At 38.2% G+C, this 23,566-nt stretch overlaps 5 protein-coding genes across 5 annotated transcripts; 1 reads left to right on the plus strand and 4 right to left on the minus strand.

Moving 5' to 3' along the window:
- Nucleotides 35–3,390, minus strand: LOC18769366 (sugar transport protein 7). Its single transcript, XM_020567732.1, has 4 exons — nt 2,847–3,390; nt 1,868–2,187; nt 964–1,590; nt 35–848 (listed from the first exon to the last, which is right to left on the minus strand). The coding sequence occupies exons 1-4, from the start codon at nt 2,989–2,991 to the stop codon at nt 387–389; spliced, it is 1,554 nt and encodes a 517-aa protein (XP_020423321.1). The 5' UTR covers nt 2,992–3,390; the 3' UTR covers nt 35–386.
- Nucleotides 5,189–11,313, minus strand: LOC18771366 (adenylate kinase 5, chloroplastic). Its single transcript, XM_020569456.1, has 19 exons — nt 10,966–11,313; nt 10,759–10,860; nt 10,490–10,618; nt 10,263–10,397; nt 9,825–9,971; nt 9,469–9,543; nt 9,270–9,363; nt 8,300–8,328; nt 8,081–8,209; nt 7,485–7,520; nt 7,339–7,419; nt 7,111–7,249; nt 6,686–6,765; nt 6,504–6,569; nt 6,174–6,203; nt 5,990–6,099; nt 5,754–5,891; nt 5,599–5,628; nt 5,189–5,511 (listed from the first exon to the last, which is right to left on the minus strand). Exons 1-19 carry the CDS (start codon nt 11,161–11,163, stop codon nt 5,487–5,489), a joined length of 1,773 nt encoding a protein of 590 aa, XP_020425045.1. The 5' UTR covers nt 11,164–11,313; the 3' UTR covers nt 5,189–5,486.
- Nucleotides 11,910–14,828, minus strand: LOC18769070 (transmembrane 9 superfamily member 11). Its single transcript, XM_007204545.2, has 2 exons — nt 14,445–14,828; nt 11,910–14,232 (listed from the first exon to the last, which is right to left on the minus strand). The coding sequence occupies exon 2, from the start codon at nt 14,209–14,211 to the stop codon at nt 12,238–12,240; it is 1,974 nt and encodes a 657-aa protein (XP_007204607.1). The 5' UTR covers nt 14,212–14,232; nt 14,445–14,828; the 3' UTR covers nt 11,910–12,237.
- Nucleotides 16,030–20,834, minus strand: LOC18771618. Its single transcript, XM_007203724.2, has 8 exons — nt 20,492–20,834; nt 19,994–20,124; nt 18,828–19,782; nt 18,246–18,337; nt 17,849–17,923; nt 17,352–17,413; nt 17,217–17,286; nt 16,030–17,044 (listed from the first exon to the last, which is right to left on the minus strand). Exons 1-8 carry the CDS (start codon nt 20,667–20,669, stop codon nt 16,304–16,306), a joined length of 2,304 nt encoding a protein of 767 aa, XP_007203786.1. The 5' UTR covers nt 20,670–20,834; the 3' UTR covers nt 16,030–16,303.
- LOC18770816 lies at nt 22,491–23,257 on the plus strand. Its single transcript, XM_007202688.2, has one exon. The coding sequence runs from the start codon at nt 22,684–22,686 to the stop codon at nt 23,077–23,079; it is 396 nt and encodes a 131-aa protein (XP_007202750.1). The 5' UTR covers nt 22,491–22,683; the 3' UTR covers nt 23,080–23,257.

A 23,566-nucleotide genomic window follows, 5' to 3' on the forward strand; every position in this document is an offset into this window, starting at 1 on the left:
AAATGGGATTCGAAGTTTTTCTTGTTGGAAATGGTTTCGGGAATAATATATGTGCCCTGCCCCTACAACAAGGCTGCTGCAATTTCATTTCTTGTTGGTAAATAAAAGAATCTGTTAAAACCAAAACCTCTGGCTCACACAAGAAGCCAGCAGCACTGCAAGGCACAAGGCTCAATCCTGTGATCAAATAAGAAATGGACATTATTATTTTTGAAGGGTTTCTTTCTTGCTTGCATGCTGCAGTGAACACAAGAGATTGCTCTGGGTCTGAGAATCCTGAGATCGTGTAAATAAAGGCATAGATATTGATTTGATACTGCTGCTGACTTAATTGTAAGGGTGGTCGTGTGCTTACTTCATTTATATCCACTAGACTCTAAAACATGTCACACTGTTGAGTTGTTTGGCCTACGACTAACAGAGCTATCAACTTCGGGATATTCAGGCACTATCTTCTTCCAGAACCAGTGCTTTCTCCACATCAGTATCATCTCTTCAATAGGAATTCCCTTGGTTTCAGGCAGGAACACGTAAACGAACACCGTCATCACAGTAATCCACCCAGCAAAGAAGAGAAAGATCCCGAATTTTAACGCACATAGGAGGGCAAGAAAAGACTGTGCTATGATGAAGGTGAACAGAAGGTTCACAGCCACTGTAATGCTTTGTCCGGCTGATCGGGTTTCCAGTGGGAATATCTCGCTTGGCACTGTCCAGCCGAGCGGACCCCATGACCATCCGAAAGCTACCACGAAGAGGCAGATCACTGCCACCACCAATACTGAGAATCCTTTTGATAGCTCTTGATTCTCACCCAACTTGACCCCCAAGATTATGGCGACTATGACCTGTTTCACATTCAAGAGGAGAGAATATTAAGTGTTTAGAAAGCCTTCTAGAAATCCAAAGGAAAGAAGGAATTTTAATCAATTGTTAGTGTTTATGAAGAGAGATCAATTTTACCTGGCATATAATCATCATTATTCCACCACTAATGAGCAAAACTCTTCGACCGAGCTTGTCAACTATTGCAATAGATATCAGTGTAGATGAAACAAGAACTGCTCCAGTTAAAGCAGAGGAGTAGAGAGAAGCATTTCCGCCAAACCCCATACTTTGAAACAACACTGGAGCATAGAAGAGAATTGAATTTATGCCTGTGAGGATCTGGAATGTTGGCATGAAGATTGCCATAACCAATTGAGGCCTGTTCCTTCTATCCAGGATGTTTCTGAAAGGGTGCTTTATTGCACTAGCAAACTCACTTGCATCTAACATGTCCTGAAACTCTGCACTGACATTTTCGGTTCCTCTGATTCTCTCCAGAAGTTTTCGTCCTTCTTCTTTACTTCCTTGTTCAATTAAGCTATTTGGTGTCTCAGGAAGAAATATTCCTCCCACTGTCATTACTATAGCAGGTACTATAGCCAGGCCTAGAGAGAGCCTCCAACCCCATGGTTCGAGCTTTTGTGTTCCGTAGTTTACCATGTTTGCTATGAAGATTCCTAGCGTAGTTGCCAACTGAAACATCATGTTTAAGCCTCCTCGAAGATGAGTTGGTGCCATCTCTGATAGATATAGTGGAATAGCCTTTTAAGACACAAGGAGGCAGAAAAAATCAGTTTTATTTGAACATTGAGGGTGCTTAACCATACAGTTGGTTATATTCTGATTCATCTACAGTCTATGGTCAATAAATTGTTGCTAGAAAGAAGTCATTGTCTCTTCTGTAAATTAGATACATTTGAGTCCTTAATTAATATTCTCACATTCGTGCTTCTCACCCTGTCATTTGGCTCATGTGGTAGGCCTTAAAGGAAAACAAATTTACATTTGGTAGTGATTAAGGGTAAGCAAAGTGTGATACCTGATTTCCAAATCCGATACCAATACCAAGCATGATCCGACCCAAGAGAAGCATGGCCAAATTGGCAGCTGCAGCATTTAGAGTTGCTCCAACAAGGAAACTGATTCCACCACAGATTATACTTCCGCGCCGTCCATAGTTTCTTGTAACTGGAGAAGCCACCAAAGATGCAACTAAACCGGCAAGATACAGAGAAGAGGTGAATGCTGCAAGACCTTGGTTGTCGTACTTGCAGTAGTTGTTTTCATGTGCAAGCATTTTTTGTTTGTACACCGTTTTGAAGAATTTATGAAGAAATCCATCCATTGAGGTAACCCCACCTATTGATTGTTAACCAACATTTTAAATGAAATCTTCAGTAAGACTATCCCCTCAATATTTCACACGCATTCAGTTACAAATTAACGCTGAAGTTCCAATAGTTTGTGATAGCTTCATTTTCTGCTGATTGATTCTTTCATGACCATCAAAAAGTAGAGTAAAATTCACATGAATCAATCTGCTGATAGAATAACCACGACATTTTTCACACTTTCTAAATTCTTATATTATATTAGAACAAAAAGTAGCAGAAATCAGGAATTGCAATCTAGATCTCGTTAGAGCAGCCACCGGAAACACTGCATGTTGTTAATTCAGTTTCTGTTCCGTTGTTACTGGTTTCAATGATAATTAATCTCATCACCATTTGTTGCATGTTAAACTTGTATTTCTCTGTTTCTCAACCAGATTTCTTAACCAGGGAAAAGTGATGCATATTTTTCTCCCTTCTCTTTTTTAGCCAGCCAGATATGCAGAATTTATAATACCAGGTAAAAAAGCAGAACTTTTCAACATTAACTTTGCTTTCGTGTCATCATTCTATACCTGTACGTCTTGGTAGATTACCTCATCAAAGCCAAAAAAAGCCCAGAATCTAAAGAAAAGAGCTTGCCAAAAAAGCAGGTGGGTGGGTGCGGTGAGGAAATGAAAAGATTACCTGAAATTCCGATATCATAACCGAAAAGTGAGCCGCCAACGGCAGCAACAACGCAGGCAACGATAACATAAGCGGTGAGCTTGCCTTGGTACTGCTCTGCTCTCTCCTTGGCCACGCCGGCTGGAGCAAAAGACCCACCTGCCATTTCCAAACAGAGAGGAGCTGCTTCTGAAACTTCACCAATTTCTCTGAGATTCTGATGGTGCAACACACAGAAACAACGTTTTCAACCTTGTGAAATGAAATGAATGAATATGATGAGCCTGCCTCACTTGGGTTTGGTTCGGGGTTTTTCTATCAAAATCCCAGTTGACTGAAATGAAAATGAAATCCCCACTTGGCTCTCTGAAATAGGACAGAAGTAATATCCCGCAGTGTAGAGCTTAGAAAAAGAAAGAAAGAAAATTTGTTTATGTTGACGTGTGTGTGAGCAAAGAAAGGGGAAACTCTAGTTTATTGTCTTTTCTGTTGACTAGCCCCTTGATGCGTGCCAATTGGTTTTCTTTTTTATTTTTATTTTTATTTTTGAAATTAAGAAAAAATAACAGGGTAGTTATGTTTCATAAAAGTAGGACTTATTATTTTATTTTGTTTTTAATTTTAATTTTTTTAATATTAAAAAATATGAATTTACTATATTATCCTCATTTAATTAATAATTTCAATTCTTAATGTTTGAATTAACAAAGGGCATTTTTTAGTATTTTGAATGTTTCACTATTCTCTGCCTTTTGCTTTATATATATAGATTTTCACTGCCTTGTAAAGTCGTATTGATGTCACGTGGTGTGTTGTATGCCACTGGAGTGCGGAAGTTATGCGGGGAAGAGTGAATAGCTCCCCTTTTTTTTGTTGCAATGTTATAACTAACAATGGTCGACATATCTAATTCTTACCTTAACCTGGATTTTTTTAAAGATCTTGCCATAAATTTTCCATTTTGGTTAATTTTACATGGTAATTGTACCGTACGGATTATCCTTTCGTTATCCCAAGTGGATGAGACATTCATTTATGGTAATTAATAAAAAGCAACAAACAGATCCCTTCACATAAGGAAATGCAATTCCTTGAATATTTAGGGTATCCACAATCATGCTCTCTATTTTTTCGTTAAAATTTAGCTAAAAACACTAGAAAATTATTTTAAGAGCTCTCTATAAAATTTCAACTCCAATCATACTCTATAGTTTAAAGAGTAATAAATGTTTTTAATTAATGCTCTTACATTTGAATTTTGAGTTTATTATTTCATTGTGTGTGGATAGCCCTGTTATGGTGCGTGAATAAAAAGAGAGTATTGAATTGAGTCAGTGATTTAATGCCGTATCTACAATATTCAAGAATGAAATCATGAAGCTAGAGAGAGAGAGAGAGAGAGAGAGAGAGAGAGAGGTCTCAATTCACTTTTATGATGATGATGAGTCAAAATGAGGATGGTCTTTTTTGTTGAATTGTAGCCTCCACTGTACACTTTGGTGGGCTGGGCAGATTGTTGCATGCTTTTGGTTTCATATTTGATGCAGAATCTCAGATGTTGTCTGCTCTGTTTGGAGTTGGGTGAGTGAGACACATCATGTATGTATGGTATAGTCTTAGTCTTACTTTTGCAAGCCTTTAGCCACTCCGCAATTATATTAGCTCTAAAGTTCGATGCTTTGGATCACACACAAAAAGGGCAAAGAAAAGGTGCTGGATTTTAGTAAGATAATCTTCTTCTTTTTTATATTTTTAATATTCTGGATTTTAGTAATTCTTGTAATTTAAGATGAGCAGCTGGCTGTTGAACTTGAACCTCTTGAATGATTGTTGGTTAGTTTGCCTCTTGAATGATTGTTGGGGAATATCCCAATCAATATTTCTTTCTTTCTAGTATTGCAGGCAAATCTGATAGATGAGGTCCCAGAAAAAGCAAAAAGGTGGTGAAAGTTGGGCTATTTTATGAAAGTTTTCCTCCTCATATTCAATAGCACCAAAGTTAGGCTTAGGATAGATAGATGAACTTCCCAATGTGGAGGGTATCTTTTCTCAATATAAACAAGTAAATAAAACAAGGGTTTAAAAAGACAAGTCACAGCAACGAATTCAAGGCTGAGTGAGTGGATTCTACAAACATCAAGATCATTGTACAATTTGTCATCTCAGTCTTATCAACAAATATCAAGAAAAGAAAAAGACATTTGACCATTTCATTTTATTTTGTTTATTGATTACGTTTACCATTTTGATTATGAATCCAAAAGAAATGAGAGAGAGGTTAGGCATATGAGGTTGCGTGTTGTGGTCCAACTAACCTCGGTGGTTTCTTTTCGTGGATCAACTACTAATTCCACAACAAAGTCACACTAATTTATTAGATATTAATAATCAGAAAGGTTGAATTGTGTGTGATTTTTCTGCGGTTCCCTCTTATCGCATTCATAACAATAAGCAGAAATTTCTCAACCAGATCGTTTCATTGGAAAGGTTTGATTACATTTTGTTTCTCTTCTCTATATACCCCTGCTTTAAGCTTCCATGATGCCTAGAAGCAAACTCCCCAATTTACTGACAGAAAGCATTTTAAAAGGTAATTCATCCTCGTTGGTTAATATACTCGCATGTGATGCAGACTACATATATACTTCTTTTAGTTTCCACTCAAAATATACCACTTAAGAATCCCCTGCAATTTGAAAAGGAAAGAAGTAGTTAAAATAGCATACCAGAGCGTTGTGGGTACAAACACTTCTGTAAGTTGAAGGTTTCTTACCAGAATCCCAAGGCTTTCTTACTCTCATTTCTGCAAAAGTTGATTGAAATGGAATCATTCAGTCAGGGAAGTGCTGGTCTATCAATTTTAAGGAATGAAACAAAGATAAGGGCAGGTGTTTTCAAGAAAACAAATGATCCTTAGTGAGAGTTTACCTAGGCTTTCCTTCGAAAGCATCATTCACTTCATCGGTACTTGGCTTTTCAGGAAATGTAGACAAGATAACATACTTCTCTTTCCCAGAAGGGTCATCCACCCTCTTGTACAGTTCGTAACGATATGGATAAGACATCCTAAGACATGAGGTGAAAAGTGTTGAGTGCACTTTAGAAATGTCAATGTTCATAACATTTCAGTGGCATAGTGGAGTAGCAAGTCACACTAAGCTTACCTGAGAGCACCCATAATTGGATATTGGGTTCCTGCATAATAGAGAAGCCGAAAGAAATAGCAATTTTCGAATGATGAAGCATACTCCAATCTCTTGTCGCGCCCCATGGTCTTTAAAAGGAAACACAGTCAAGAAATTGATTGGTTTCTATCAAGTTAATTGAAGTCGCTAGTTCTTGACTTACTTGCATGATTCCACTCGAAGCAGGCAAATCCTGAAATTTAAAAAACTCTATCAATATATCCACTTAAAAACAAGAAATTGCATAGTGTTGCTTAAGGTTTTCTGCAAATGCATAATGTGATACCAGAAAAGACCCTAGATCGGTCAGTGTACTACTCATAAGCCATAACTTCAAAGTGAAACAATTTCATGATTTTAAATTAGATTTCCTTTACAAAGTATTAAGTAATGAGGAAAGGGAATAAATGTGGATAAGAATTACTTGGACATGTGGATATCACATAACTATAACTGCAAATCATTCCATCAAGATGTAGCATAGAAACTAAACCTTGAGCCTGGGATTGATAAGAATTACTGGTCGGTCCCCAGCAGCATCGGTCATAGCTCTTAGATCCTGTAAATTTAATAAAAGGGCTCTTAATAACAACAGAAAGGTAGAAATAAAGCATGTCAAGTACAATTGCTCTCTCCAACTATAATAGTGGAACATTCAATCATCAAGATGCTTACATCGATAATACAATTCCCAACAGCATTTTGAGGAGCTACTAAGATAAACAGGTCATCTTGCTCATCTACCTCTTTGCCACCTGCACTTGCCAAAAGAGAGACTAAGGGTATGGCTATCATAATCATGTTCTGTAGAACTTTTCTTTTTTTATTTTTTTGGAAGGAAATTCTATAGAACATATGTGGAAAAAAAGGAGGAGAATTTTCATGTCAAGTGGAGAAACTAGAAGACAAGGACTGAATCTCCAATGCACCAATCATTGATGTGGAGAAGAGTTGTGTTAATGAGTTATACACATCATCACGAATTCATAATGGAAGGAGCATTATTCCAAATGTCTCAAGGCATTTGGAGGACCAATATCTAGAGATGCAGTAAAATGAACATCAACTGTCGAGCTGACAAATGCATGACATTTCTGTACCTATAGAACCAATATTGATAAACGTCCCCATAGCCTCATATTCACCCCAGTCCATGAACTCCAAGATTTTTCGAGTACCAGCAAGCTGTAATGGCATTCCAGCAAGAGCGCCTTCCCCCATAGAGCCTTGAACACAAACCTGACAAGCAAAATTTTGGATGACTCCTGGAAGAGCTTACATTATCATTGGCCACTAATCTAAATCAGTAGCAACCAGGACTAAATTACCTTGACATGTTTCCCATCATCGGCAAATGAAAGAGCAAGAGATCGAACAAGTTCCATTAAGGTACCTATTCGATAAACATCCTGTGCATCATAAGATATGGTTAACTCCAAACAGATTTAGGAATACTAAGTTAAATGTCCCTTACCATTTCTGGGTTCAGCTCTGGAATATTAATCTCCACCTGCCAATTTTCAAAGACAGATTAAGATAAATAATAGACTTATCGAAACAGAAAATGATAGTAAAATAAGACTGAAAATGATTTTGTGTAACATAGTGGATGATGTCTCCGGATTAACCAGACCCCTAAGTCCTAACTGACATAATTGTAATCCCCTGTTTACCAAGGTTATTTGATGTCAGTCAAGGGGTCCCAAGAACTACAGTGCAGTAGCCAAAAAGAAATCAAATGCCCAAGAAAGAGACGATATGGTAAGGCTACGAGTTTGTCCACTGCTCCGAAACTATATTAGATGATATGTTCTAAGTTCTAAGCAGGAAGACAAATTTCGTCTTTCTAAAGTAAGAATAATTCCGTATGATAAATGGATGAGAATGTACAGGAGCATCTCACAACCCAGCTTGAAAATAGGTTACAAAATCAACAGAGATTTGTATATGTAACAAGCACAGTTCACCTTGGTACTTGAAGTTGCCTTAACATGCCTTACCAGGCCCAATGGTTAATATCCATGATCACCTATGCATTATATTTATAAGTAGAAATGACCAATAAGAAACCTTTAGTCGAGTTCTTCCATCATTTATTGCTCTTTGGGTGGCCTGCAGCACATCCTCATAGAAATATTTCCTGATGTCTCTAGAATGTGGAATGTTATTCAATTTAGTAGGAATTCCCCTCCAGTTATCCTGTAAAATTGCAAAATAAAAATTAGAAAGGAACTATAACAAATTATTTATCTGGATTAAAGATGACTGATTCTATAACTAAACATATACCTGGACTGAAGTTGACTGATTTGATTTCCCTGGAAAATGGAAAATTCTTAAAATCATCATGCACAGTAATTTAGAAAACTCATTTAGGAACAAGTAGCGTCACCAAAAATAGATTTAAGACTCTCTTACAAAATCAATGGAGAAAAAAGTTGCACACATTCTGAGAGAAACTCAGCTCCATATAAGTATGAATCACTTAAGTTAGGACAAACTCATATAATCTGTGATGCACCGATACGTCAGTTTGGAGGGGTATGCTCGTATCGGATACGGCTCCGATACGATACGGCACCGATACGGCTCCGATACGTATCCGATACGCCACGTGGCGTATCGTTGACTTATATGGCACGTTGACTTCTCGATACGGATCCGATACGTCCTCGATACGGTCCCGATACGGTCCCGATACGGCATCGATACGTGTGGGGGTAAAAACGAAAATATTTGCAGACTTTGGGGGTGATTTTGAAAGTTTCTAAACATTTGGGGTTAAAATGTAAAAACACAAACTATAATTTCATATTGTTGTCTGTCGAGAGGCTAGGTTTTTGGGGTTTCATTTCAACAGAACAGAGGCCAAACAAAAGAGAAGAAAGAAGAAGAAGAAGAAGAAGAAGAAGAAGAAGAAGAAGGAGCCGTCCGTCGCTCGCACCCAGCAGGCAGTTTATGGATACTTGTATTTTGTGTGTTTTGGTTAATTTTTGCTTTGTTTATGGAGATTTGAATGAAGTTATGTGTTTTGTTAATGTTTTGAAATTATTATTGGTGAAATATCAATTTTCAAATTTTCTAGTTATATTATTTTTAAATATATATATTATTTTAATCACCGTATCGGTGCCGTATCCGTATCCTATTTTTTGGAGATTTGCCGTATCGGCGTATCGTATCGTATCGTATCGCCGTACCCGTATCCGTATCGGTGCAACATAGCATATAATGAGCTTCAGATCCTGAACAGACTTACCTAATTTCATCTTCGTTTCTTTATCTTTCTGCACTTGTGACAGTATAGAGTCTATTACTTCAAAAACTACTTCCTTAGGATGGTTCCCATCGATCTGTGGTTTCAAGAGCTTTTGTGTAAAACATGAAGTCCTCTAGACAGATTCATATAAAGAAACCGGAAAAGGAAAAATGATAACACTATATCACTAAACACTCACCTTTTTCATTATGTGGGAGTAAGTGGTTGAGATTGCATCAGCATTTTGCTTGTATATTTCAAGGCGTGACTTCACCTAAATGGAAAACGGAATGAAGTCAAAAGCTTCTGAAGCCCTATTTGATGGAATTCACCTAATCTGAACTTAGTATATCCTATATACTTTCATACTAATACCATACACATCCTAATGGATTTTATCTGGTCCAAAGTATTGCCACATCACATATAAAGGAAGAATGGACAAAATATCAAGTTACATGTGCATATTAGAAAATCACTTACAAGTTACATACGTTTATGAGAAATCACTTGGACTAACAATGTAGGACAGAAATTCATGATGTCAAACCATACCTTTTCCTCGGTGTCATCAGGACGGGTAATAAGTCTTGCTTTTATTTCCTCAGTCTCTGGAGGGAAACTTTTGAGATGGTAAATCCTCCCTGTAACTGGGTCTAGCCTTCTTCCAATACATCTGTCGATTAGAATTTCATCAGGAACCTGAGTATTAAGAAATAACGACTATGTAAAGATCAATTCTATTTGTACAAAGCTTGTATGGATGCAATTGAGATGACCAAGGGGAAAAACTTTTTAAAAATACACATGCATGAAACTCCTTCTTTTCAGCAAAGTTATAATTTCCTTCCCAAATGTCACTCACCAAAAGACACCCAACCGTATTTGTCAAAACAAAGATATTATGAGTTGGAATTAAATGAAACAGCTAACATACATCATAAGGAATTCAGTAGAAGTAGAAAGCTTCCATTCTATACAAGACTCACATACATCTAATACAATGTAAACATCTGGTATTATCTTCAAACTTTGCAGGCTTTGTGCTTGGTTAAAACTTCGGGGGTAGCCATCTAGAAGCCACCCGTTTTCTTTTGCATCTTCCCGTGATAATCGTGCTGTGACCATCTACAAAGCAAGTGTTTTCGATACGATTACCAACTATTTGATAAGGGAAACTTACACCATGTAAGATTTTGAGTCATGAGTTGATAGAATACCGCAGTCACGACTTCATCAGGGACTAGACGGCCAGCATTCATGAACTCTTTGGCTTTATTTCCAATTTCTGTCCCAGATGACACTTCAGCTCTTAGAAGGTCCCCCGTTGATATGTGTACCAATCCAAACTGAAGAACCAAGAGAAAGAAAGAACTCATCAGTCATACAAAACGGGCTATCCATTCCAAACACACACACCAGGCCCTTCTATATATAACCGCAACGCATAAACAATGAACAAGTAACTTATATCTATTAAAATGGTTACCTTGCGGACAATCAATTCGCACTGAGTTCCTTTGCCTGATGCCGGTGCACCGGATATCATCACCTTCAGAGGCTCTTTTAAAGAACAGTTGAGTTTCAGTCCCTGTCAAAAACAGAACAGAAAGTGTACAATTAATATTCTTGTTTAATTTTAAAAAAAAATTGACATCGAGCACAAGGTTCATATCTGTTTTTTTTTTCCTTATACATTGGATTTGTAGGTAATCCTCAAATGGGCATTGTTGTAGAGTCGCAGAGAGCAGAGACGATGAGAAGATGGTTCAAGCGATACAGAGGAAGAAGAAAAAGAAGAAGAAGAAGAAGAAGAGGGAAAAGGAGAAAAAGGAAACAGAGAGGGAGAATATAAACTGAAGGAGTGAACTGGAGAGAGTGAGGTGGGCAACATTCTTCTGCTCTCACTGTGTATGAAAGACAGAGAGAGAGAGAGGAGAGAGAGTTTTGGGTAGAAGTTTAAGCAATGGGGTAAAGGCAGGCCAACAAGTTTAAGCGGCTGATGCTAACGGAAAAACGGACACCACGAGTTATGTTTTCTCAATTGGAAAGGCTGTCTTTTTGGTGGCTTTTGACAGTTTTGTCCTGCTGGCCATTTATATGATAGGGGCCTTCCTCTCTTTTGGGGGGCAAGGCAAGGCAAGGCCCGTGCTATTTGCCTTGCGTTTTTGTTGAAGATCGAGGCTTTGGAACCGAGGGAAGCCCTCTCTTCAATTAGAAGGAACAGCTAGCTGTTGTTGGTATCTCTACAAAAAGTCTGAATTTTGGCGTCATCACTTCATTTTCTTCTATTTCAATTTTGTTTAATTGGTTCTTATGAAATATCATTAAGCCACTAAATTTTTTATATAAAAAAAATAAAAATAAAAAAAACTTCCTCATGTCGATTTGTTCTTCCTACTCATGCATTGGCTATAACTGGTTAGAACTTCAGTTGGTTTATCGTTGTATCTGTGTCCTCCATAGTTGAACATGTTTAATGGAAAAATAAAAAATTGCACTATGATGCAGCAACTTGGCCATGAAGGGTCCACCAGTACTGAGACACTGGTGCTCTAATTCATACAAATTGCCTGGCAGATATGCGCCCAGGGAAGAAAAATCAGATAAAAGAAGCATGACATGAAAAAACCACTAGAATGCCACAAAATGTAGAAATAATAATAAACAGCTTTTGCATTCTAAAAACCATATAAACCAATCGAGTACAGAACGATACGACTCTCCTATCCGCCAGAATGCAAATAAACTTTGGTATCAAAGCTATAACCCATGATGTCCATCTATTAAAGAATTTAGCAAAACTGGACGAATTATTGTTATTACAATGAACTAAGTTCCCTAACACAACAAAATGAAAAAGTAACACATGATAGAGCACATCTGTAGAGTTTGCATTCTTTCTTCCCTTAATGATATCATTCACTGCTACTCTTTAAAGTGCCAATCTTTGAGTCGCTAAAGTTCTTCAGTCCAGCTTCACCGAAGAGAACAGGTAGTGCACAAACCAGAATGACGAAAGGAATCCAACTGTGCCAGTTGCAAGCATGATGGCCACCACCATGAAGAGCGAGTACCCCAAGTAAAGCGTGGCTGAGACAGGTCCACTCAGGCTCTTAAGATCAAATACAAGGTAGTTTATGGAGTACAAGAAAATGTATATGGCAACTGAACCAGAAGCAAAGAAGGACTTCCACCACCATTTCCAGTCCTCCACACAAAGATGCATGTAGGTTAGAACTAGAGAAACCTCAGCACAAACCACAACGAGAAGGATCAATACGATGAAGAGAAACCCAAACACATAATAAACACGGCCCATCCAAATGCTAGACATGATAAAGAAGAGCTCAATGAATAGGGTGCCAAACGGAAGAGTGCCAGCCCCAAGAACCAACAGCCAGGATGGGTATTTCTGTGCCGGGATTTCTCTAGGAATCTGATTGGTTCGTACTGGGTACTCAATGTGAGGTGCCTTGGCCCCAAGGTATCCACCAATGAGGGTAAGGGGAACAGAGATGCAGAACCAGAGCAAAAGGAGAATAACAAATAGAGAAAATGGAATGGCTCCTGTGCTGTGACTACCCCACAATAGGAAATTCAGAGTGGTCAGAATTAAAAAGGCAATTCCAGGGAAGAAACAAGCAACCTTCCATGAGACTGAAACCCATCCCTTGTGATCTCCACAACCAATTGTCCTCCAAAGACGAACAGCAACATAACCAGCTGCAATACCAAGGATCATATAGAAAAATAGCATACCTGTAATAAGTGTCCCTCGAGAAGCTGGTGACATGAACCCAAGAGCAGCAAACAATATGGTCACCACTGCCATCCCGAGGATCTGAACCCCATCACCAACCATTATACACAACAGGGAAGCATTGCTTGGAGCACGGAAAACATCTCCAACAACAAGCTTCCAGCCAGACAACTCCTCATTCATCTGTGCTTGAGCCTCTTTGTCAAGCTCTTCATAACGAGTAAGATCCCTCCGAACAGTCCTCAAGAAAATCACAAGGACAATACCAGCAAGGAAAGTGATCACCATCAGAGAATTGAGAATTGAGAACCAATGGACTTTGGATCCCTCCATCTTCAAATAAGCATCCCACCGTGAGGGCCACTTGATGTCACTCTCCTCAAATTCAACCTCATATGTGAAGACAATTGGCTGCTTTTCATTAACGGGCATTGCCACAGTGGTGGGATCACATTTAATAGGAGCAGGGTACTTTTCATACATTTTCGACTTCTTCACAGAGTCTGCATTATGCATGAAACTGCAAGGTATCACCTCAAATCCTACAATAATATACCCGGGGACATCTGAATCTGATTTGGCAACTGTTGGGATGACCTCCGCCCCATCACCAGTACCCATCACACGTGCTACATTGGGTTCCTCGTACTTATGAACAAGTACCTTGAACTTCAAATGATTAAACACATAGTACACATCCTTAACCTTAATTCCTACTGGATACCCAGTCCACCGCAACACAAAGCCCTCCTTCTTGGTATACCGGATCGCAGGCAAATTATCGAGAATCAAATTGACCTGATACATCTCATCAATCCTCTTCTTCAAGAGATTAAACTGATCTCCCGACAATGGACCCGTGTGACACAAGAAGATCTCAGACTCATTGGTGTACATCTTAAACTGATATGGAGAGTTCTCAATGCGGTCTCCCATGAGGAGCTCACCGAGATTCTCAGCACTGTCCTTAACCCCATCTTGGGGCTGACAAAAGGGCAAACTGTAATAGCTAAAGGGTATTTCTGTATCAATGGAGGTCAGAGAGTTCACTTTCACCCCTAAGGTGTCCCCGACAACGTACTTGTGAGGGTAACTACCCGGAAGGTACCACCCATATCCCGATTGAAATATCAAGAAAATGGTCAGAACCCAGGTCGTAAGTCGATGAGAAAATTCCATTCTTCAAGGTTTGTGTCAGATCTGGGAGACCCAGAAGAGAAAATGAGCAAAATTAAACCAAAATTTAGCAGTCTCTATATGGGTTTTCAAATTCAAGGAAGATTCGGTTACAAAATCTAATCAGACTATAACAGCCACAGCATTAAAGATCCAGCAATAACCATACAAATAGCAAAATAACTTGTTTTGTTTCTTTTTCTTTTTCTTTCAAATGAAGTGAGGATCTAACTGACCTTTAGCAGAGTGTCAGACATGGACAACCCAGAGAAGACGTCTCTGAGTGAAGCGGCAGAGATCTTGGAGCTCCGGAAATCTGCTGGGTTTGGGATTTTAGGAAGGAAAAGGCCAAATAGGAGCGAGGATTGGAGCGCAATGCAAATAGACAATCAATATATTATATATGGTTGGTCTTTCTTCGAGAGAGCGCCACTGTTTTGGCCTTTTTTCTGGATGGATCCTAAATGCCCCTACACAATGTCTGAAATGCCAGATCTGATCTCGCCTCTAGTCGCATTTGCTTGATTTACCATTTTCATTCATTCGTGTCCTTTTCCGATAATTGCTATTTTGCCTAATTGCCTGCGTGGAGGCTGGATCAGACTTTTATTATTTTTATTTATTTATTTATTATTTCTTTGATGATTATTTATTATTTAATAACGTTGTTGTTAAGTCATTAACACGGCGGTTAAAGAGTACATGAATAAAAGAAAAGAAAAAAGCCATTTTCATAAATTTTGGGAATATAAATTGCGGTTTTTCTTTTTCTTTTCGTATCATAAAAATTTAGTGAAGTTATTCATAAGCTTAATATTAGCACTACAATATATACAATTAAATCAGCTTTAAGTATGCTATAATCAGTCGTCTACACATAAATATTAATAAAATTTAATAAGCTTTTAGAACTGCGCAATTTCTTTTTTTACATAACACTCATTGTACGTAAGTATATATCTTTTATTTTATTTATTTTTTTGTGAAAGGTATATATCTTTTATTAGTCGCTATAATATTCATGATAGTATCTATTTCCCTCTTATCATCATAATATGCTATAACATCCCCTTTTTACTCCTTAATCAAGCATGCTTTTTGACTAGCTTTTAGTGCTTTGGAATCAATTTGAAAAAAAAAAAGCAAGATGCCAAACTTTGATTTCAATTAGAAGCTTAGAAACTTTGTATTAGTATTACTATCTATCAGGAAGTTACGGCGGAAGATCTTATTTAACATATTTTTCTTTTTTCTTTTTTTCCATAAGTCGCTTCACATTGACTTCTTCAATCCTATTTTTACACAATATAAAATGCGTATATCTGCCGTCGATCCATTATTTAATTTTTAATTTTTGAGACAGTGGATAAAATTATTTTTAATCTGACAAGATGGGAAGTAAAGACAAATAAGGCTCAATATCGAAAAATATAGTAAGTATATCTTAAATGATTCCAGTAATCACACATTAACATACGATTCACGACTATGATAAACCCCCATAAGTATTTGAGCTCTCTGGTTTAATAATTTTTCTTCTTTTTGCTTGAATTTGAAAGTAAGATGCGATACATAAAAGTTTAAAATTCTATTTGAGACTGCTCATGAGAAATAGCAAAATAGTGATATCTCTATTATGATCAAAGATAGCAAAACAATGATATCTCCGTCGCAAGTAAGTTTTTCTCTTTGAAAGGCTCGTGTTGTATTAGTGATTGAATCACCTTCCAATGTTTAACACATTCTTCCCTCACATTTTGTCAAATTAGAAAGCGGATGTTCTTCCATGACCATGTTTATATCTCACAAGACAAGCCCATGTGAGAAAACCAGCCTTAAAAAGACCTTTATTAACTTTGCTGCGAATTGCAACAAGGCTTCAAAATCACGAATAAAGACAGAACGAGACCGAGCACACGTTTTCTTTTCAATGATAAAAGTAGAACGTACAGACAGATCTATGGTGTGAGTAAAAGACAACTAATAAGTTAACATAATGGTAACACATGTATGTGCAGAATTAGCAGAACTACAAGGAAACGAAATTGAAATTGAAATTGAAATTAGCTTAGCAATTTCAACAACATATAATATCTTAACCTGAGGCACCTAATCCCCTCGATTTTGGTAGCCTGACTGCAGCCAGAGGGTTGACGATGCCTTGGGAATCTTTCCCCAAACCCATGCCTTCAACAAAACCCATCTTTGCCATCATCTTTGATCCAAAGCCTTTGGTATGTTTTTCAAAAGATCCAACTCTCTGAGGTTGAGAAACTCTTTGAGATTGAGATTTGTTTTTCACTGGATAACTCTTTACTGGGGTGTTATTTACTGGAAGGTCAACCGTGTTGGAAAATTCCACACCCAACCCAAGTGATTTAGGCCGTTGGATCACTTCAATGGGCGCTGCCATACCTTGTCCATCTTTTCCTAATCCACCACCTTCAATAAATCCCATTTTAGCCAACATTTTTGATCCAAAACCCTTAGTGTGTACCTCAAACGAATGAAACTCAGCTGCTTCAACAACATCCTTATTTTTAGAACTTGGGTCTATTGAATCAACAGTTGTGCTCTCAGTCGCTGATTGCATCAAGCCACTTGACACAAACGATACCGGTTGATTGGCATATGAATCCATTTTTCCACCAAGTTTCTGTTCATAGGCTCTGCCACTGCCACGCTTGGCTGCGATCTTCGGAGTCTTTATTTGAGTGTAATGTTTAGACTCTGGTGGCTTTAAATAAATTCCTTTTCCAATTTTCTTTGACCTGCTTTTGTCTCCATGGGGCTCAACAACAGAAAAATCAGCATCCTCCATGTCAACTCCAATCAGCTGAAATACAGAAAATAATCACTCAATTTTGCTGCACAGATATATAAGGGATCCAAGCATATAGTGACACAATTCACAGCAGAACCAGAAAGGCAACGAGAAACAAATAAAATATGAATAAAAAAGAGCCAGACCAGGCAACACGTAATTATAACTATGAAATCTAATGAACCTTTTCAAGACGAAGTCTATCGCTTGCTGATGGCATGCCTGTGTGTTGTGTCCGCATCACTGTTACAAATCTGGGAAAAGAAAAAACATCAATACCATGTTTTCCTTTTGTAGAAAACAAAAGGAAATTATGTACCTCTTCTTGCCAGATCCTTGGCAGGAACTCCTCAGGCGATAAATTGCTGCTAATCGTTGCACCTAAAATATCAAAAGCACTATCTATCAAAGAAAGACTTTGATGGACACTCCTTCAAGGGATTTTTAAGCACACTCAAAAATGGCTACAGAACTTAGGTTAAACCCTAACTTTTCATATGTTATATTGCGATCAAGAATCTGAGACATGGTAACAAAAATTTAGGCTTAAAGCTTACAAGAAATCTCTAAATTTCAATGCTTTGGCATGAGTTTTGAGTGTGTGTGTGTGTGTGTGTGTGTGTGTGAGAGAGAGAGAGAGAGAGAGAGAGAGAGAGTTAAACCAATTTCAATTTCAACAAAAGTTACAAAATTAAGCACCTCAAACAATATTCCACTAAATAAAATTCCTAGATGATCCATGCGAGCAGAAGTGCAAAAATTGAAACTGCAAGGATTTACAAATTGCAACTTAGAAGATAAATTAAAATTATGTACCTGGGCACAATCCCGGGAATGCATAGGTTGAAAAGAAAACATATCCACTCCATCCAAAACAATCTGCTCTATTTTCTACAATAGAAAAGAACAAAGCTGTAAGATAGTGCGTGGCTGCTAGAATGAATAACAAAAATGAAATTTTGAGAGGAATGAAATAGAATCAAAATAAGGAACATAGAGAGTTAAAAATCACCAATGAATGTAATTGGTACCATCCAAGGTTCATTCCCGTTAACCGGACACTACCTAAGTTCTTTCAGAGAGTCAAATGTTTAGAACCGGCGTGGACAGCTCTATTTATATTCACAATCTAACTAAAACGCATTACACCATATATACTACATGAGTATACTGATCGGTACACAACTTCACTGAAAAAAAATAAAAAATTTACCAAATTGATTTGCTCAAGATCAAGACCTCGCCGTAGCATTCTCTCCCTACGCTTCACAGCAATCATTTCTTTACGATGTTTCTTTTTCGTACCTGAACGGAAAGTTAGAACAATAAATAGTATGAGGTGAAAGCATGAAGGACAATCCACCAAAAAAATTACGATGTTTTATTTTTCTTTACAATGTTTCTTTTTCGTACCTGAACGCAAAGTTAGAACAATAAATAGTATGAGGCAAAAGCATGAAGGACAATCCACCAAAAAAATTACAATATCATAGAGGAATCATGTCTCTGATGCAAAACAGGTCCTCAGACATTTATTACCCCAAGGTTGGTGAGCAAATTTTCCCACACAGTCATTCAATGGAGATCCTAACTATCTACTTTTTATCAAATTCCATCTCAAAAAGGATACTAGGACGGCTAGAAATTATGGAATCTAAGAGCAAATGTCAGAGACATATTAACTTGGCGCTCGAGAGCCATATCACATCCCCTTCATGGAAAAGATGCATGTTAACCAAGTTAAATATATGAAAGCAAAACTTATAGAGATAAGCATATCTTAGCAATCTTATACCAGGAAAATGTCTTGAGAATTTACTCCTTTGAGCTTCTGAAGGCCAAGATTGAGGAAACCTAGCAACGGGCTTCTTTTTTGCAAAAACAGTTCTCGGATCCTTTACAAGCATTAGGTCATCTATAGCCAAAGACTTAGCATGTCTTTCCGTCACATTGTATTTCTTCTGTGAATGGACCTTCCTCCTACCATATTCTCTAGATGCATCCTGAAGAGCAATTCCGCCCAACTTCTGTAAAGTCTCATCAAAGCCACTCCTCAAAGAGCTATGCTTATCCGGACCATCCAATTCCTGTCCTACCAACCATTTGGAACTTAAAATGCTGTCACTCCCTCCAATTCCCTCTAAATAATCTTCTGCAACCTCATCATCTATATCTGAATCACTATCAGACGTGTCTTCAGAATCTTCACTTTCAGAGGATCCAAGTATTCCTCCTGGCTCAGAAGAGCCTGAGCTTCCTTCATATGGTGAGTCTCCATTTTCATCTTCTTCACTTTCTTCATCAGAAATATCTTGGGTGTATAATTTCATGCCTCCAATTGACAAAAATCCTGAGTTTTTCATAGGAGACATGTTTGTTGGCAGCTCTTCAGCCATCTCATCGCCAACTTCACAATCCATCCCTTCATTGACATCCATATCTTTCTCAGAAGACAACGAATCAAAACATGAATCTTCTGGCTCTTCCATTTGCTTTGACGAAGCTTCAATACCACTTGCAGTTCCCTCAAGTTCATCATAGAACCCCAACCCTCTATGAGAGCTTTCACCTAACACAAAACTTGAACCGTATTGATATGTAAATTCTACTTCGTGGGGACTTGAAGCTACTGTCTGGTCCACATGAGCTACAATTTGGGTATTCTTGAAATCAACTAAAACCAAAGGGCAGGACTCGTCCGTACTTTTACCTACATCATTGCCCTCATGTAGTCCTGGACGCAAACCCTCCTGTTCACCATCAAAGCATATTGAAACCAAGTCCATTAAAAAAAATGAAAGACAGGAAAATCAGTTCCAATCTCATAATAGTCTCCCTCTAAACATAAATTTAGCTCGTTTGCTCTCTGACATTGCTGAGGTTGCATCCTGACAGCTAAAAATGTATTTAACAAGATAAACTGTAAAAGAAATGTTTAAAAGAAGAAGAAATAGGACACACCTGACGTTCAACGGAAGGATACTGATATCCTATAGCATTAACATTAGATTTCCGAGACTCACTTTTAGAACCAGAAGCTACTTTTGCTCCCGATTTTGAGGCAGATTTGTTATTAGAACTCGGATTTTTCCCTGAAATTCAAAACCAAAACGAAATCCAAAACAGAAGCACAGAGGAAATCGAATCAGAACAAATGGAAAAATAGAAGCAATTACAAGTCCAATCTCTTAAATCCCTGTTTGGTCGCTCAGAAAAATTTAGGAAACAACAAAAACGAATTAAAAAAATTAAGAACTTATTCCATTCTGGGACGGTAATATGAAATCAATTCTTACCCAGTTCATCAAAACAAACAAATTTTGGCTATCTGATGTAAGAATCTTCAGTTCAATATAGGTTAAAAATGAATCAAAACTTTCATTTTCCATCTCACTTTCCTCTGTTTTTCCCAGGAATCAATTAGCAAAGTATGATCATTGATAGAGATAAAGGAAGGACCTCGAAGAGAGGTTTGAGGGGATGACCAATCAGATAAAACACCACCCTCCACAAACGGAGCTCCTCGAGCATTGGATTTTGATGAAGATGACGACGATGCTCTTCTGCTGCTCCAAGTTACTTTGTTGTTATCATTGGTGTTGGGTCTTCTTCTTCCTCTTCCTCTTCCTCCCGCCATAGCTGCGCGTTTTGCCTCCACAGAGAAACGGAAACTCAGATGATATATGATCAGTTGGAGCTTTGGATACACAGAGAAGGGTCTTCTGGATCTGGATGGTCGCAGTCAAAGCCCATGCGTGCGGTTCTATCTCGACCGTCGGGGAGATCAAACCAGTCGATACTTGTAGAATCATGCAGTAGAATATGCTTAGCAGAAACCATGAGGCCTGCTCGAAAAATGGTCCAATCCTACCAGCAAGGCAAAAAGGTCCGAGCCCAAATTCAAGTGGGCCTGTACTGACTAATTCAATTTGCGATCTGTTCTTGGATTTAGCGGCTGCAATCTTCTCCTGTACGGGTTGGCCCGAAGCAGGACTCGGCCTTTTCTTCCCCCTTAATGCTGCCATAATGGGCAGAGGACCATAGCCCAGCTGGATAGATGCAAAGGCGTATATACGTACCACAAAGTTGGCAGTTGATTGATGATGAGGTGTAAAAGAAAAATTGGGTTTTCTCCTTCCTTTGATTTGATGATTAGTTGGTTATTAGTTGGTTATTAGTTTGTTAATATTGTATGTATGTTTTATTTGCTGGTTGTGGTTGCGATTGCGGTTGCGGTTGCCAATTAATGGTGTAAGACTAATGATGAGCAGAGGCAGTTGGAAGAAGAAAACCGATGAATTAAAAATAGACGTGAACTCCAAGTGGGGCATTACCAAGATTCATATTGGCATGGCAGCGGCAGATATTGACATTGGTACTAGATATTTTTATAAATTTATTATTACAAACATGATAGACGGTCCAAAAACCTCCCCTCTACAACTAACTACAATGTTTGCCAACTTTATTAACTCCAAAGTTTTTCACTAGCCTGACTGACTGACAGGTGGGGTGGCAACTACAATCTGCAATATCATTGTTCAATGTTGACTTAGCTGTTTATCATGACGCATCTAATTTGTAGGTACGGCAGGCCCAATTACTCTTAACTTTTTTGTGTCCTGCAGTAAATGTAAATTGCATTGATTGACTGGAGCCCCTTCTCCTGTTGAGGTTAAAAAATTGGTATAAAATAGGAATAATATCGTTTTGTTATTTTCGGCCAATTATAATTTATTATATGAAAAAATTATCACACGTGAAATATTGTGATTATTGACCAAATATAACAAAGTAGTGCTATTCCTGTATTTATAAGTGTTTCCCCTGAGGAGGTGTTGGCTTGGCCTCACCTCTTCCGTGGCGCTCTCACAATGCTTGCTTCCAGTCTCACGTGATATGACAGAAACAATTCGTCCATATGTTGCTGCTGCTGCCGCATGCTACTTTGTTTCTAGAGACTAGATCCGATCCCAAATTCTAATTAATTTATCTTTAGATGAATATTAATTTTCATTATTGTCTATAATTGAGTAATGAAAGTTGGCTGGCTCCTAATCCCAAGAAGCAAAGCAAAACCCATTTTACAGTTTTACATGCTACAACACTTGTTAGGTGTTGTTGGTTGAGAATCTGGAATGAAATCAGGCACCAAAATGTTAAAATGCATGAATATATCTGCTTTAATTCTGCACAAGGCACCATTTCATTTCTTCATTTTCAAGCTACACTAATATATCTTGAATTAATATTATGAGTTTTGTGTTTGTTGGTAACTTGAGACCCTAATTTCTCTCCTAACTCTTGGTAGACACATGGACAATTGCATGCCAAGCCTCGTGGACATGTACTGAGTCCATTAACCGACCAAAACACACGGCTTCAAAGCTTAATTTACTGCCGCATATGCCGATACATTATACATACGCACATTGACAGCAAACCCAAAAGCTGACAACCAACTTTTGTCTTGGCACCGAAACCTTGTAGTTTTCCACTATATAACTACCCGACGCCAATATTCTATAAATGCCCACCTCTCTTCCTAATAACCCAAAAAAACTTCTTTCTTTTAGAGGTGGTGGTGCACGACATTATTGTTTTGTCATTGTGACCTGTTCCAAAACGGAAAAAAAAATCAAGACCACCGCATGGCCGCCACGGGAGCCGCCGCGGACGGGCTATTCCGGTGTGTTTACGAGGGGTGCATCGCAGGGTCTGATGTAGGGGTGGAGCGGAGGCCTTACCACCGCAACTGCGGGTGCGCGCTGCATAACAAGTCACGTAACAAACAATGTACGCACGGAGGGCCAAAGTGCAAGAAGGTGTCATATCCAATGAGGCGGGCTTGGAGCGAGGGCTCTTTGGCATTGGTGGCTGCTTCTTCTGCTCACTCCTCACCCTCTTCTTCACCTGCTCAGAATCATCATGTGGTGGCGGTGGGGAGGCAGCAGCAGCAGCAGCAGCAGCATCCTCAATTGGGTACTTTGTGTGATGATGATCAGGAGGAGGAAGAAGATGAGAATATTGTTTTCTTCAAGGTTTGATTTGTACTAGTCTATATATGATGATGAGTACTAAATACTACTACTCTTTTGATCCTCATTACAAATAAGTAAATATACTCTGTTCTAATAACTATTGGAGCCCAGTTGACAGATTTCACAATCAAGTTTTGTAATTATGAATCTAATTTTTGAGTACTTTCTAGATTTTTGGTGGATCCTCCTCTTGTTCCTCGATCTCCATGATTCAAATCAAAACCGAAATTGGGGATTTGGGTGCTGATATTCCATTGGAACCAGTGCCATAAACATATAAAAATTGTAAACATATATATGCCTCATATTAGATGGGATCTTTGATCAGGTTTTTCTGGAGTTTCCTGGATCCAAGATTAAATTGCAGTGGAGTTAGGTAGCAGAAAGAAAAGAAAGGCTAGAGTTAAAGAGTCGTGGTCCAGTCCAGTCCAGGTTGTAAATTGGAATAATCAGCCTTTGAAGTGTGTGTGTTTAGCAAATAATCAAATTAAAT

The sequence above is a fragment of the Prunus persica genome, chromosome G7 (assembly GCF_000346465.2).
Source record: "Prunus persica cultivar Lovell chromosome G7, Prunus_persica_NCBIv2, whole genome shotgun sequence".
NCBI lineage: Eukaryota > Viridiplantae > Streptophyta > Magnoliopsida > Rosales > Rosaceae > Prunus > Prunus persica.

Bases quoted from the DNA above. Each gene is read 5' to 3' on its own strand.
- LOC18771618 (XM_007203724.2), bottom strand. From the start codon at position 20,669: ATGGCGGGAGGAAGAGGAAGAGGAAGAAGAAGACCCAACACCAATGAT. The intron at 17,924-18,245 runs GTAAATTTTTTA...TTTCTATTGTAG, and splicing joins ATCTTGAGCAAATCAATTTG to AAAATAGAGCAGATTGTTTT. The intron at 17,414-17,848 runs GTACATAATTTT...TTGATATTTTAG, and splicing joins ATTCCCGGGATTGTGCCCAG to GTGCAACGATTAGCAGCAAT.
- LOC18769366 (XM_020567732.1), bottom strand. From the start codon at position 2,991: ATGGCAGGTGGGTCTTTTGCTCCAGCCGGCGTGGCCAAGGAGAGAGCA. The intron at 2,188-2,846 runs GTAATCTTTTCA...AACAATCAATAG, and splicing joins TTATGATATCGGAATTTCAG to GTGGGGTTACCTCAATGGAT. The intron at 1,591-1,867 runs GTATCACACTTT...GTGTCTTAAAAG, and splicing joins GTATCGGATTTGGAAATCAG to GCTATTCCACTATATCTATC.
- LOC18769070 (XM_007204545.2), bottom strand. From the start codon at position 14,211: ATGGAATTTTCTCATCGACTTACGACCTGGGTTCTGACCATTTTCTTG.
- LOC18770816 (XM_007202688.2), top strand. From the start codon at position 22,684: ATGGCCGCCACGGGAGCCGCCGCGGACGGGCTATTCCGGTGTGTTTAC.
- LOC18771366 (XM_020569456.1), bottom strand. From the start codon at position 11,163: ATGTTGCCCACCTCACTCTCTCCAGTTCACTCCTTCAGTTTATATTCT. The intron at 5,629-5,753 runs GTAAACTCTCAC...CAACTTTTGCAG, and splicing joins GCTTTCGAAGGAAAGCCTAG to AAATGAGAGTAAGAAAGCCT. The intron at 5,512-5,598 runs GTAAGAAACCTT...TTCAAATTGCAG, and splicing joins AAGAAAGCCTTGGGATTCTG to GGGATTCTTAAGTGGTATAT.